Source organism: Elephas maximus, chromosome 24 (assembly GCF_024166365.1).
Source record: "Elephas maximus indicus isolate mEleMax1 chromosome 24, mEleMax1 primary haplotype, whole genome shotgun sequence".
In the NCBI taxonomy this organism is placed as follows: Eukaryota; Metazoa; Chordata; class Mammalia; order Proboscidea; family Elephantidae; genus Elephas; species Elephas maximus.
The window spans coordinates 3,136,862-3,151,785 of NC_064842.1; the positions used below are offsets into that span (position 1 = coordinate 3,136,862).

Consider the following 14,924-nt stretch of genomic DNA (forward strand, 5'->3'; position numbering starts at 1 on the left):
TTCACCCTGCAGCCCACACTGGCGGGTCCAGTCTCACCCTGAGATCCCCTACCTGGGGCTTTGTTGTTGTTAGGTGCCACAGAGCTGATCTCACCTCTGATAGCATTGAGTTGTGTCCTCCTAACCTCTATGCCTGCGGTTATAATCCCATTTGGGAATGGGTTGTCTTTGTTAAACTAGTGAGGCAGGATTAGTGTAGGTTGTATCTTAAGTCAATCTCTTTTCAGTTAAAAAAAAAAAGACATTAAACAAGCAAGCTAGGAAGCAGAGATGGTGGGAGAGAGAGGCCAAGCCACATGAAGATCGCCCAAGAGGGAAGCTCAAAGAGACCTTCCCCTAGAGGCAACACCCTGAATTTGCACTTCTAGCCTCTTAAACTGTGAGAAAATAAATTTCTGTTCGTTAAAGCCATCCACTTGTGCTATTTGTTATAGCAGCGCTAGGTAACTAAGACAAAGTCCTAACAACGCCATGTGACGGAGTAGAACTGCCCAAAAGGGTTTTCTAAGCCATGATCTTTATGGGAGCAATCGCCATGTCTTTCTCCCTGGAGCCGCCGGGTGGGTTTAAACAGCCAACATTACAGTTAGTAGCCGAGCGCTTAACCACTGTGCTGCCAGGGCTCCTTACCTGGTGCTTTACCCAATCATTGCTGTTGAATCCATTCCAACTCATAGCAACCCTACGGGACAGAACAGAAATGCCCCATTGGGTTTCCAAGGCTGTAAATGTTCACGGGAGCAGACTGCCACATCTTTCTCCTGTGCAGCAGCTGGTGAGTTCAAACCGCTGACCTTTCAGTTAGCAGCCGAGCGCTTAATCAGGGCCTTAGCGCTGGCCAGAGACAGCACTGTGCAGTGGCCCAGAGTATGGACCCCACTGTCAGGCTGCCTCGCTCTGAGTCCTGAGCCCACCATTCACCGGGACAAGTTACTTAACTTCTGTGATTTAGTGTCCTCCTCTGCAAAACGTTGTTAGGAGAGTTAAATGAGAATATATTTGAAAAGTGCTTAGCAATGCGCCTGGTACATTTCTGCAAAACGTTGTTAGGAGAGTTAAATGAGAATATATTTGAAAAGTGCTTAGCAATGCGCCTGGTACATAGTATACGCTACGTTGGGAAAAAAAAAAAAAAAAAAACATTGCCATTGAGTTGATTCCAACTCATAGCAACCATATAGGACGGAGTAGAACTGCCCATAGGGTTTCCAAGGAGCAGCTGGTGGATTCAAATTGCCAACCTTTTGGTTAGCAGCGGTAGCTTGCTGTAGCTCTTAACCACTGTGCCACTGGGAAGTGTTTATTAATTAAAGTAAAAGTAGTTCCCTGGATAGTCAAGTTCTTTCCTACCCCAGTAAATTTACACCTTCAGTTTCTTAAAACCTGTAACGGAATTAGGTTTTTTCCCTTGGCACTCCTACTCTTTCTTTCAAAGGAGCTGTCAGACCTGAGAAGTCTTTGTACTGCGCTTCGTTCAGCCCCCTATTAAAACGTTTATTGAATTACAATTTGTATCTGTTTCCCGTGGCTGCTGCAACCAAGTACTACAAACTTGATGACTCAGAACAACGGAAATTCATTGTACCCCAGTTCCAAAGGCCAGAAGTTGAAAATCAGCATCCAGGATAATCTCCCCATCTCAATGTAATTAACTTGTTCATATATGCAAGATTGTTTTCCTACATAAGGTAACTATTGTAGGTTCCAGGGATAAGGACCTGATGTCTTGGAGGGCCGTGATTCAGCTACTATATCATTATCTGTGTGTATATGTTGGTCTCTTCACTGTTCCCTAGGGTCTATCACAGTGTATGGAGCCCTTGTGGCACAGTGGCTAAGAGCTCAGCTGCTAACTAAAAGGTCGGCAGTTCAAATCCACCAGCTGCTCCTCGGAAATCCTATGGGCAGTTCTACTGTGTTCTATAAGGTAATTATGAGTCGAAATCAACTTCATGGTAACAGGTTTGGTTTTTGGTTTATCACAGTGTAAAGGAACCCTGGTGGTGCAATGGTTAAGTACTGGGCTGCTAACTGAAAGGAGCAGCTTCGACAAAGAAAGACCTTGCAGCCTGATTCTGTCAAGATTACAGCCAAGAAAACCCTATAGGGCAGTTCTACTCTGTCCTGTATTTGCCGCTAGAAGTCAGTATTGACTTGAGGACACACAACAACACACAGCAAGCCTGTGACCTCTATCCAATAAATGAAATGCGTGCAGGGGTGTGGCAGTATACAGCTCCACTGTCTACATTTATTGGTACTCTTTCTTTGCTAAGGCTTTATTTCCCTGAGCCACAGCGATTTCTTTCATGCTCCAATTTGTGGTTGGAAAGTTACTTTACTCAAGTTAGATCAACTTCTAGTTTAGAGAAATTTAGCAAAGGGGGTCTCTGTTCTTGTATTACTTCTTTGTAATTAATTTCCTTCAAACTCTATTCTTTCCAAGTCACAGTGGAGAGGGGCGGACAGGGCGGATGGCCCTAGCAGCTGGAAAGCGGACGTTCATGGAATGTGAGAAGGCCAAGTGGCAGGCTGACAAGCTTGAGCTGCGTTAAGAGTGCTGTCATCGGTCCGCCCTGGGCTGGTGTGTTGCCATCCCTTGGGTGTTTATTTTAAACAGTTTTCTTGGTAACTTAAGCTCCTAAATTCATGGCTATCCTTCCCTGGCCATTCACCCATCTTGAACCACTTGAGTTCAGCCCAGGCATTTTTCTTTACAACAAGGCTGCTGCTTTTCCAGTGTTGTCAAGTCATATCTCCTTCACCCACAAGAGCATGTCTGTTCCAACCACCATTTCTCTGGAAAGACAGACAATTCGGTAGTCATGTTATTATTTTTGCTGAGCTGCAGAAATATTTCCCAAGGAAAGAAAAAAATTACCAGCAATAAAAAAAGTAAACAAGTAGGCTACTTTGCACAACTAATCCTTGAGAAAGCATATCATTTACTGTATTATAATTGTTTATTTACTTCTATATCACAGTCCCTTCATGGTGGCTAGAGCACTCAGAAATCAGAATGTTAAAAAACTACAGTCCATTCCAAAATTGATCGTGGTGATGGCTGCACATATCCGCGAATATGCTTAAAACCACTGAATCGTACACTTTAAATAGGTGGATGGTATGGTATGTAAATTATATCTCAATAAAGCTGTTTAAAAAAGAAACCAACAAAACTCTATGGCTCTAGAGTTTATCCAAGACTTGCCTGGGTAGAGACATATTCAGAAAGTTCTAAGGTTTCAGAAAATCCTTTCATTGACATACAATGTCCACCTATAACTGGACACAATTGTCAGCAGCAACTTAGGTAGCATGGCTGGAGAAACACTTACCTAATACCCTTCAGGCTCTATTGCTTAAAGTCCCACAATCTGGCCTACTTACCTTCTAAGATGATCTTGACTGATACTTCCCCTCCAATGCATGTTTCAGTTACTCTGTTTTAGTTGTTCATATAGCATTCTTCCTACCAATGGAACTTTGCACCTGCTGTTCCCTCTGCTTAGAATGCCTGTCCTTCCTCATGATAAAGGTCTATTCATCCTTTAGATCTTAACTTAAACATTACTCTCTCTAACCCCTGATTGGCTGCCTTAGCACATGAGAACTTGACAGTTTGTATTTGTATCCCCATAGGACATTTTGTGCAGACCACTATACTAGCACTTAATCCAAACCAAAAAAGCCAAAACCACTGTTGAGTTGATTCCAATTCATGGAGACCTCACGTATGACAGAGCACAACTGCTCCATAGGGTTTTCTTGACTGAAATCTTTATGGAAGCACATCACCAGGTCTCTCTTCTGCAGTGCCACTGGGAGGGCTCAAACCACCAACCTTTAGGTTACCAATCAAGCACAAACCACTTGTGCCAACCAGGGACCTTACACTTAACCCAGTGAACTGTGTTTGCAGTAACGCTCTGGTTAAGAGCATGGCCTTAAATCCAGAATGACTTTGACAGCAAATTCTGCAATATACTGTGTGGTCTTGGAAATTATTGAGTCTGTTTCCTAACGTTGGAACCATAGTTGGGCACCATACCAACAGCTAACTCATTAGGCCATTGCAAGATTGAGATGTGTTTAATGCACTTAGCACAACGTCTGGCCCATGAAAGTCAGTAGCTCATGGTGATTATCAGGCTACGAACTTCTCCAGGGCAAGAACTCAGGGCTACCTCTTGTCTTTCTATCCCACTGACTGGCATATAGTGGGTGCTCAGTGCTTCTTGAAATGTGTAAGTGAAACGCATCTACGACAACACCCTTCCCCTGCAGGGCGGCTAGGAGCTTATTCATTTTGCCATGAATATTGGAATTTTATTGAAGTGTCAAAAATTCCACTAGTCTTACTACATACATTCATCTTTGCCTTTGGTAAACTAGTCAAACTATGACCTCAACTATGGCTAAGACCATAATTTGAAGTATTAATATTTTCTGCTTAATTATCTCTGCAAACTTTGAGCCTTTGCTGTGTTCACATCAACTTCAGTCTTCACACAATTCTATGTGGAACACAGACTTTCTTCTTCTCACACAAAGAAAAAAATAGCTCGTATGTGTATGATTTCCCTGCTAGGCTCTGCTCTACGGAGTACGTGTGTTATGTCTTCAATCCTGAGTGACTCACAGTATAAACGACTCCTCTAAAACGGGCAGGGGGTCAAGCAGACGGAAACCATTGACAGTTCCAGCACAGACTCCTGCCACAGCGTCCCACTGGCCTCCAGCCGTTGTTCCCTACAGACACGGCTGTATCCCGCTCCCTCTGCAGCATCCACGCAGTGCGCACTCGGGTGACCTGTGCGCCCCACTTGTGTGCACGTAACTCACTCCCTCTGAGGGGCAGAGGGCAAAGCACGCGGACACCGAAGGTTGAAAGGCTCCCGAGCACATCCCGGGGGACTGAGCACCCACTAACTCAGCGCAGCCAAGTCTCCTCTGTTGCTGCCTTTCCCCGGTTCCTCCTCGGTATCGCCCAAGCACTCCCAGGGGTTCTGGCAGGGACCGCGGGGCCGACAGACGCCCTCGCCCCGCTCCCTTCACCTCGGGCTTGCCCTCCGGGTTGTCCGGGGACCACCTTGGGTACCTGCCCTTCTGGGCGACCCCGGCCCGCCCACCGGGGACGACCCGCGTCCTGCCGGCTCCGCGGAGGCACGGCGGGGTGCAGCCTCCTGGCGCCCTGCCTCCGAGAGCCGCGGGCCTGCAGTCCCCGGGGCCGCCGCACCGGAAACGGCCCGGGAGGCGCCGGGTCTGCGCCCTCTCTCTCCCCGGGGCGCGCGAGGACCGGGCGGGGCCGCGTCCCTTCCGGGGGGAGCGGGCAGCCGCGTCCGCGAACGGCGTCCCACCCGCCCCGCCGCCGGTGACGCGTCTCCGCCAGCAGCTCGCGGGCGCCGGGCCGCCACCATGTGGGCCGACGGCGAGGGCGGCCTGGAGCGCTTCTGCAGCCCGGGCAAGGGTCGGGGGCTGCGGGCCCTGCGGCCCTTCCAGGTGGGGGACTTGCTCTTCTCCTGCCCGGCCTACGCCTGCGTGCTCACGGCCCAGGAGCGGGGCAACCACTGCGAGCACTGCTTCGCCAGGTAGGGGGCCGGGGGGGCGCGGGAGCCTGGGGGGCGCGGGAGCCGGGGGGGGCGCGGGAGCCGGGGGACCGGGGGGCGCGGGAGCTGGGGGGGGGCGCGGGAGCCGGGGGGGGGCGCGGGAGCCTGGGGGGCGCGGGAGCCGGGGGACCGGGGGGCGCGGGAGCCGGGGGGCCGGGGGGCGCGGGAGCCGGGGGGGGCGCGGGAGCCGGGGGGGGCGCGGGAGCCGGGGGGGGCGCGGGAGCCGGGGGACCGGGAGACGCCAGGGGGGGCCGGGGGGCGCGGGCAGCCGGGAGCCGGGGGCCCGGGGGCGCGGGCGGCCGGGAGCCGGGGGGCGCGGGCAGCCGGGAGCCGGGGGCCGGGGGGCGCGGGCGGCCGGGAGCCGGGGGGCGCGGGAGCGGGGAGCCGGGGACGCAGCGCGGGGCTGGGCCGCGGCGGGAGCAAGTGCGCACGCGGGGTCCTAGCGCCGGCGGCTGGGGGCAGGAAGGGCGCGGCGCCCGGCGCTTCACCCCGCGCGGGGCGGTGCCACGTGCCTCGGCCGAGGGCAGCCACGTCCCCGCGGCGCGCGGGGTCCTAGCGCCGACGGCCACGCTCACTACGCGCCGGCCGGTGCCACGTGCCTCAGCAGAGAGCTGCCACGTGCCCACCGTGCGCGGGGTCCTAGAGCCTGCGGCCGCGCTTCACCCCGCGCGCGGAGCCACGTGCTGCAGCAGAGAGCCGCCACGTGGCCGCCGCCCGGCGCTGTCAGAGCTGCGCACGCGGGGAGGGTCCTGGGCAGCGGGGCCGGAGGGGGCAGAGCCGGTTTGTCTCCGCCGACTGAGGCCGCCTGCGCTGCGGTCTGCCCTGCACCGCCCATGCCCCCTGGACTCCCGGGGCGGCCCTGGGTTGGGGCAGGAAGACACGGTCGCTGCAGATCTGTGGTTAGAGACTGTCCAGTGGTAGCCTACGACATGTGTGTTTACAGCCACGCACATGCGACTGCAGCCGCAGCCTTAGGAGTTGCAGAGCTGGAAGGCACATTAGAGCTCACCCTTTAAACCTCATCTCCCTCCATTTTACGGATGTGAAAACTGAAGCCCAGAGAAGTGTGATTGTGTAAATTTACACTGTAGTTAAGGGGAAGAAACCGACTCCCGTTCTGTTCCCCCGTTTGCCACCTAGCCAGGTGCTCAGTAAATTGACTAATGAGGAGGCATGGCTTCCACTGATCTTGGAGAAAGGGGCCTTGCTTCAAGGCCCTTTGAACCTCAGTTTCTTCATCTTGGAAATGGAGATTCCTGAGCTAGACTAAGCAGACCTGCAGGCCTTGCAGGTAGGTATCTGTTAGGTACAGTCCTCAAGTGCAACATATACCGATGTATTCCATCTCAGAGACCTCTATGTCTTATTCTACAATAAGATGTAGGAAAGGGGACAAAGGCTAAATATTATAGTGATCTTGCCCAGACTCCCTGCCAGAACTGTCTTCCACTTGGGAGACCTGGAAAGGAACTAGACACAGACTCATGCAGTGGGCAGATACAGGGCTGTATGTGATGTGGCTCTTTGAATTGGTAAGCCAAGAGCTAAAGGGTCATGGCACCACTTTGCGACATTTGAGTGAAGTGAGCGTTGGGTTTTCCCAAAGTTACAAAGGCTGCGGTGACTGGTCCCTTGATCTTCTGAGCCTTGCTGTGGCTCAGAGTCTGCAGCAGTGTGGGCGTCTGCAGTGGCGGGAGCAAAGCAGGGTCCTCCTAGCCCAGAAGGAGCCTCCGTCGGGATCCTGGTGATTCCTGGGCCATCTTGTGAGGTCCGGTGTGAATGCTAGGCACTAGTAGGTGTTCAGATAATAGTTGTGCATCCACTCCTCCAGTGAATTAAAGATCAAATCCCTCTGGGTTCAGAGGGGGAAAAGAGGAACTGAGCGATTCTTCTCTTTAGCTGTGAGTCTCCTAACAGTATCTACTACACACCCCCTACCTTAGAACATTAACGGACAGTGAGATGCAACTCCACAAATCATTCAGTCTCAGTTATGCTGCCATAGGTAACAAAGTTTGCTCTTTTCCTTTCTTCCTTCCTTTTCCTGGTGGGCATTTGTTAGTATCACTAACTGTTAGGCCCCTAGCAGGCTGCCACATGCAGTGAGGTGGTGCTATGGTACCCACCCACCCCAGTTTGGCCTAGATGAGCTTTTGTCATTACCCACAGCTTGTTTCCTCCCTCTCCACGTTTGAAATCAGCTAAAATACTCTAGAAATAATACCTATAATACCCATGGAATTGGAAGTATCCTTGTACCACACTCTATGATTTCTGTTAAACTTATTAGTTAGAACTAGTGGTTGGATTGGTCTGTAGTGTTAGTGTTAGCAGCACCTTATCCATTGTCAACTCTCTGTGTGCCACCAAGGACAGGCCAGCTCCACGCAGCTGTGCAACAGGGGAATGCCTCCACGGTGCCTCCAAGGCGTAGGAGCACAATTCTGCAGACGTTGATCATGCAGGCCAAAAGCCACTACCTCCTGCACACCCCTCCCCAAATAAAGGACCACCTACCCTTCCTTCTTCCTTGTGCTGAAAGTGTAATGGAAACATGATTGCCTGACATAAAGGAATCACCAGGGGTTTTCCCATGTTAGATTAATTATATCAGGATTAACTTAATTCAAAGGGAAAAAAACAAAAACTTCAGGAGTAAACAAGTTCTGTAAATTGGAAATTAACAAGAACTTTCTCAGGTCGCAACAGAATGGGATTCTTCTCGTCAAGGCAATCCAGACAAAGTCTTGTTTCTGGGAGTTTTCAGTTTGTACCACAGTTTCTCAGTTCAGTGGATGGCCCTTGGGAAGACATGTATCCTGCCCCTTCTGTCAGAGGACAGCCCATCTGCCAGAGGGCAGCTCCTAAAAATATAAATGTCTACAGTTGGATGCTGTCTCTATTAAAACCAAAAAAAAAAAAAAAAAAAACCCAGTGCCGTCGAGTCAATTCCAACTCATAGTGACCCTATAGAACAGAGTAGAACTACATATATTTCTGTGTGTATATGTGTATATGGAAACCCTGGTGTCGTAGTGGTTAAGTGCTGTGGCTGCTAACCAAAGGGACGGCAGTTCAAATCTACCAGTTGCTTCTTAGAAACTCTATGGGCAGTTCTACTCTGTCCTATAGGGTCACTATGAGTCGGAATCGACTCGCTGGCAATGGGTTTTTATATGTGTGTATGTATATATATGTATATATGCACACTTACACATATGTAATACATGCATATGCATACAGTTTTGGGAGGCTGTTGGTCAATTTTTTTTTCTTTTTTTATTGTAATAGAACAACAACAGTGGGGATCTTTAAAGTACAGAGATTTATTTTCTCTCAGGTCTGGAGGCTAGAAGTCCAAATCAGGATCTAGGCAGTGTTGATGCCGCCTTTATTGGTAGCCCTGGGCATTCCTTGGTTTCTTGGAGTTCCTTGGCTTATAGATGGTCCTCACAGAGTGTCTATCTTCCAATATGTGTATTTGCCTAAGCTGTCTTTTTTTTTTTTTATTGAGCTTCAAGTGAACGTTTACAAATCAAGTCAGACTGTCACATATAAGTGTATATACACCTTACTCCGTACTCCCACTTGCTCTACCCCTAATGAGTCAGCCCTTCCAGTCTCTCCTTTCGTGACAATTTTGCCTGCTTCCAACTCTCTCTATCCTCCCATCCCCTCTCCAGACAGGAGATGCCAACACAGTCTCAAGTGTCTACCTGATATAATTAGCTCACTCTTCATCAGCATCTCTCTCCTACCCACTGTCCAGTCCCTTTCATGTCTGATGAGTTGTCTTCGGGGATGGTTCCTGTCCTGTGCCAACAGAAGGTTTGGGGACCATGACCGCCAGGATTCCTCTAGTCTCAGTCAGACCATTAAGTATGGTCTTTTTATGAGAATTTGGGGTCTGCATCCCACTGATCTCCTGCTCCCTCAGGGGTTCTCTGTTGTGCTCCCTGTGAGGGCAGTCATAGGTTGTGGCCGGGCACCAACTAGTTCTTCTGGTTTCAGGATGATGTAGGTCTCTGGTTCATGTGGCCCTTTCTGTCTCTTAGGCTCTTCGTTGTCATGTGACCTTGGTGTTCTTCATTCTCCTTTGATCCAGGTGGGTTGAGACCAATTGATGCATCTTAGATGGCCGCTTGTTAGCATTTAAGACCCCAGACGCCACATTTCAAAGTGGGATGCAGAATGTTTTCATAATAGAATTATTTTGCCAATTGACTTAGAAGTCCCCTTAAACCATGGTCCCAAAAACCCCCGCCCTTGCTCCGCTGACCTTTGAAGCATTCAGTTTATCCCGGAAACTTTTTTGCTTTTGGTCCAGTCCAGTTGAGCTGACCTTCCATGTATTGAGTATTGTCCTTCCCTTCACCTAAAGCAGTTCTTATCTACTAATTAATCAGTAAAAAACCCTCTCCCACCCTCCCTCCCTCCCCCCGTCTGTTGGTCAATTTTTTATGGCAGTTTTTTTTTAAAGATACATTATATTTTAAATTTGGTGTTAAACATATTTAATACTTGATATTATTTATCACAGAAAGGGAGAAGTCTACTGTAAGCAGGTGTTCCATCTGAATTTTCATTGTGTGTGTAGCTCCTCAGGTGGGCAGATGTCTCCTTCTTGACCTTTATTCTCTGGGCTCATGGGTCATGTAAGGGCGAGCATGTTGTCTTTTTTTTACCCCCCCTTGGTATGGGGGAAAAGTAGGAAGACCCACTTAGCTCCTTACAATAGGACTGTTGGAGCCCAGTGTCAGTGAACTTGTAGCATGCCTGGCTCACTCAGTGGTTGTTTTAAAAATTAAAATGTTTGCAAGAGCAGAACACTATAATTAAGATGTCCTATTTTATTTCAGCAGTGATAAAGACTTTCTAACTAACGTCCTCCAGATTTATCCTGTAGCGGTATTCATTCAAACTGGTTATATACCTGGTTATCCTTAGTCGATCTTGTTCAGTGTTAAGGGCCATAAAACCCTGATGCTGCCTTCTTGAAGTTCTCTGAGAGCCGCCTGGCCCTGGTCAGCTGCAGCTGTGTGTCAGGAAGGGACATTTTCCCTGAGGCTGCTGGGATTCTGGCTGTTCTGAGAATGTTCTCTGAGGATTGTAGTGTCTAAGGGGAGAATAGCTTCAGGCGTTCTCAAATTATCATGTTCTCTGAATAAAGAGTGGACAGATGCTGTAATGGGGGGCTCCCCTTCTTTTTAGAGGCATTTATATAAAATGGGTAGTAAGATTAAAACACAGACAACAGATTTCCTTTACAGTTACTTTAAAAAATGCAAATTCAGCTATACCTTTGTTAGGTAGTTACATCGATAGGTTCGTGGATGAGAGTCAAGCTAAAGCCACTTCCCAGATATATCCCCACTTTCCCCCTTCCCCATCATTCCTGACACCAGCTGCCCACACAACACGTACACTGTCTGTCCCTGTCCCTAGCCATCCACTTAGGTCAGACCTTACAAGTTAAGAGGACACCATCCTCGAGCTCATTAATTCGCTGGAGCAACTGACAGGACTCAGAGAAGATACTAAACTACTGGTTTTGTTGTAGTACCCACTGCTGTCCAGTCAATTCTGATTCATATCGACCCTGTAGGACAGAGTAGAACTGCCCCCACTTGGTGTCCAAGGCTGTAGTCTTTACGGAAGCGGACAGCCTTGGAGTGGCTGGTGGGTTTGAACTGCCGACCTTCCGGTTAGCAGCTGAGTGCTTAACCACTGCACCACTCGTCTTTTGTTCTATTAAAAGGATATAAATCAGTGTCATCACAGGGAGAGACGTCCCGGCGAGGTCTGGGAAGGTTCCCAGTGTGGAGCTGCTGCGTCTTAGGGCACCCACCCTTCATGGACCAGGAAACCTCTGGGCCTTAGTGTCCCCAGGGGCTTTTAATGGCCAGGCCTGCATGATAAGCCAAATCATTCCTCCCAGGTGAGGCTTTTCTGGTCTAGCTAGCCACCACTCCCCAGCACAAATTCTCAGGTGTGGCCTGCAAGTCCCCGACCAGGCACCTCAGTACTCTAAGAGTTGTTTCTCCAGAGCCAATGACAAAGGCCATATCACATAGGATAAAAGTAAATCCTTTCCCCCACAGCAGTGCAATATTGTCACTTTCAACATGTCAGTATTTCCGGTTTATTTATTTATATAGACAGTAAAGCATAGACTTTGAATTCTGGCTTCATCCTTTCCTCATGGTATCCCTTTATACAAATTGCTTAGTCTCTGAAAAACATGCACACTGATCCCCTGTTGGAAACCCTGGTGGCATAGTGGTTAAGCGCTACACCTGCTAACCAAAAGGCCCGCAGTTCAAATCCATCAGGCGCTCCTTGGAAACTCTATGGGTCAGTTCTGCTCTGTCCTGTAGGGTCACTGTGAGTTGGAATCAACTTGAGAGCAATGGTTTTTATGGGTTCAATCTCCCGCTACCAAGTTGTAAGAATTAAATGAGATCATGGAAGTCAGCACAAGGCCTAGCACATGGTAACGGAACCCGCTGCCGTAGAGTCCATTCCGGCTCATAGGGACAGGGTGAAACTGTAGGACTGGGTAAAACTGCCTCACAGAGTTTCCAAGGAGTGCCTGGTGGATTCGAACTGCCGACCTTCTTGGCACTTATCCATCACGCCACCAGGGTTTCCTAGCAGGTAGTAGGCTGTCACAATCAGCTGAGGTTTTCACTCGTACACGTTTGATGAGCTCTGCTTGCTAAAGGTTTGACTTAATTGCATCATTTGGTAAGATATTGTACTTTGGGGACATTTTTGTGGTGGTGGCAGTGGGAGAGGGGCTGCTGGGGAGGAAATGGAGGGAATTACTGTGCGGTGTAGTCATCACTCAGATGGCTCCCTGAGCCACTAAATCCGGTGGTTTCCAAACTTCAGTCCCCCAGAATAGTGATGGGAATCTGTGACCTGTTTTCAGTATTTCTCAAAACCTAATGGAAAGGATACAATGAACCTACACAGATAAAACATCTAGAAAAAGAGGCTTTTCTAGCTCCAAAGTGTTTAGATACTTCAGTGCTCTCTTAACCCTGAGATTATGCAAATATTTGAGAAGAGGAATGGAGGAAAACAGGATTTTCCACTGCAACAATGAGCTCAAGCATAACAACCACTGTAAGGATGGCGCAGGACCGGGCAGTGTTTCGTTCTGTTGTGCGTAGGGTCGCTATGAGTCGGAACCGACTCCACAGCACCTAACAACAACAACAACGAGGATCTGGGGGCTCCTCTCTGCTCTTCACCTGCGGGACGCTTCTTGGAGCTGTGGCGAGGAGCTGTCCCTGAAGACTTCACGTGTGCCGGGCGCTGGAGCACGCAGATTCTTCACATGCGGGAAATGTAATTTCTGTGGCAGCTTCCAGGGGTTAAGTGACTGAGCTGCACGTTTGGAGAGGATTTCAGATGAAAGAGGCAGCACAGAGGCAGACTATCCCGAGGTGAAATTCAAACCCTGCTGAGTTAAAACCCCTTTAACACCTTTCCCTCCCTAAAGCAATTCCACAAAATCCTCTCAAAAAAATCTGAGGATCCCACAGAAAGTCACATTCCTTTAAATCCTACTGCTCTTGGCAGCTCATAAAGCATTTCCAGGTACATGCTCTTTTGATCCTCCCTGGGCTGAGTGGTGCAGATAGGGCTTCAGCCCATCTTACATCGGAAGAAGCGGTGTGGGGAGCTTGAGTGGTTTCCACGAGTTTCCTTTTTTGTTTTTGGTTATTTATGGAGTGCCTCCTTAGGGCCAGGCTCTGTGCCCTTAGAGGACTTAGCCAGGTATTCCTGTTCCAAATATAATCTTCCTTTCTGTGGCCCTTTATGGCGGAGCCTACTGTGTGGTTTTCCCTGGTGTCTGTCTTACTGTAAGTGGTTGGCTTTAAAGAACAGGTACTTATTTCCTCATAGTTTAGGAGGCTAGAAGTCCAAATTCAGGACACTGGCTCTAGGAGAAGGCTTTCTTTCAGCTCTGGGGAAAATCCTTGTCTCAGCTTCTCTAGCCCCAGCACCCTTCCTTCCCTTGGTGATCTCCAGGTGACATCCACCTTTTCCCCTGCTTGCTTCAGTGCCTAATCAGCTCTTTTTACATCTCAAAAGTGGTTAGGTTTATTTAAGACACACCCTATACTGATAAGGCCTCATAAACATACCAAAGAAAACCCTATTCCCAAATAGAATTACATCCATAGGTACACCCATTGCCATGGAGTAGATTCCCACTCATAGGGACCCTATAGGACAGAGTATAACTGCCCCATAGGGTTCCCAAGGACCAGCTGGTGGATTCGGACTGCTGACCCTTTGGTTAAAAAAAAAAAAGCATCTAAAAAAAAAAACAAAACTTGCTTTCAGGCAGTTCCCACTGACGGAGACCCCATGTGTGGGGTAGGATTTACAACACATATATATGGGGGGCACAATTCAGTCCGTAACACCTGGAGACCAGGGACTTCATCCAGCTCTGACTTCTCCTCCAGAGAATGTAATTTTTATCAACACTTTTTTTCTCACCTTCCCAAGCAGATAATCCAACAAAGTATTGTTAAGGAGCCCTGGTGGCACAGGGCTGCTAACTGAAAGCTCGAAGCCACCAGCCACTGGACACCCCAGGGGAGAAAGATGTGGCAGTCTGCATCTGTAGAGATTTGCAGCCTTGGAAGCCCTGTGGGCAGTTCTACCGTGTTCTGCCGGGTCGCTGTGAGTCGGAATCGCCTCGACGGCAGTGGGTTTAATGCATCATTTCCAGAAGTTTAATGATTTGATTCACCTGCCTTGGGTCTATGTATTACACTGAATGGTGGGTTCAGAGTTGTTGGTTTTGTTACCATGCTTCAGGATTTACATAGGCTATTTATTAAATATATGTAAATTCGATATGCTTTTGTATGTACCAATTATTATATAATAAAATATAAAAAGAACATGAGGCTTTGGACGTTCTGCAGATTTGGAATATTTTTAAATATCATGCTAGAACTAAACCAGACTTCATCATCTCGGTCTTTATACCTACATGTAAGGAGTTTGTTTCCGTGTCTGGTAGGGCAACATCACAGTACACCCTCTTCCCTTTTTCTTAAACGTATCAGTTCCAAAGAACTTCTCTGCAAAAGTTAAGTTGATGAGGTCTGGACGTGGAATGTATGGTGTAGCCACCCTAGTCTTCTGGGCGGTATTCCTTCCCGTAGGACGAGCAGGTTGCACACTATTTGTCAGATGTGGTTGTTGTTTTTGGGTGCCATCGAGTTGGTTCTGACCCATAGCAGCCCCATATACAACTGAAGGAAACGCTGCCCAGTCGTGTGC

At 48.9% G+C, this 14,924-nt stretch overlaps 1 protein-coding gene across 2 annotated transcripts in view; it reads left to right on the top strand.

Moving 5' to 3' along the window:
* The first annotated feature begins 5,322 nt into the window (after positions 1-5,322).
* The window catches only part of SMYD2 (SET and MYND domain containing 2), a 68,806-nt gene continuing 59,204 nt past the window's right edge, over positions 5,323-14,924 (top strand). For both annotated transcript variants that reach the window (XM_049868082.1, XM_049868081.1), the window contains exon 1: positions 5,323-5,591. In XM_049868082.1, the coding sequence (XP_049724039.1) occupies positions 5,419-5,591 (173 nt within the window). In that variant the 5' untranslated portion in view covers positions 5,323-5,418. The remainder of the gene's footprint in view (positions 5,592-14,924) is intronic.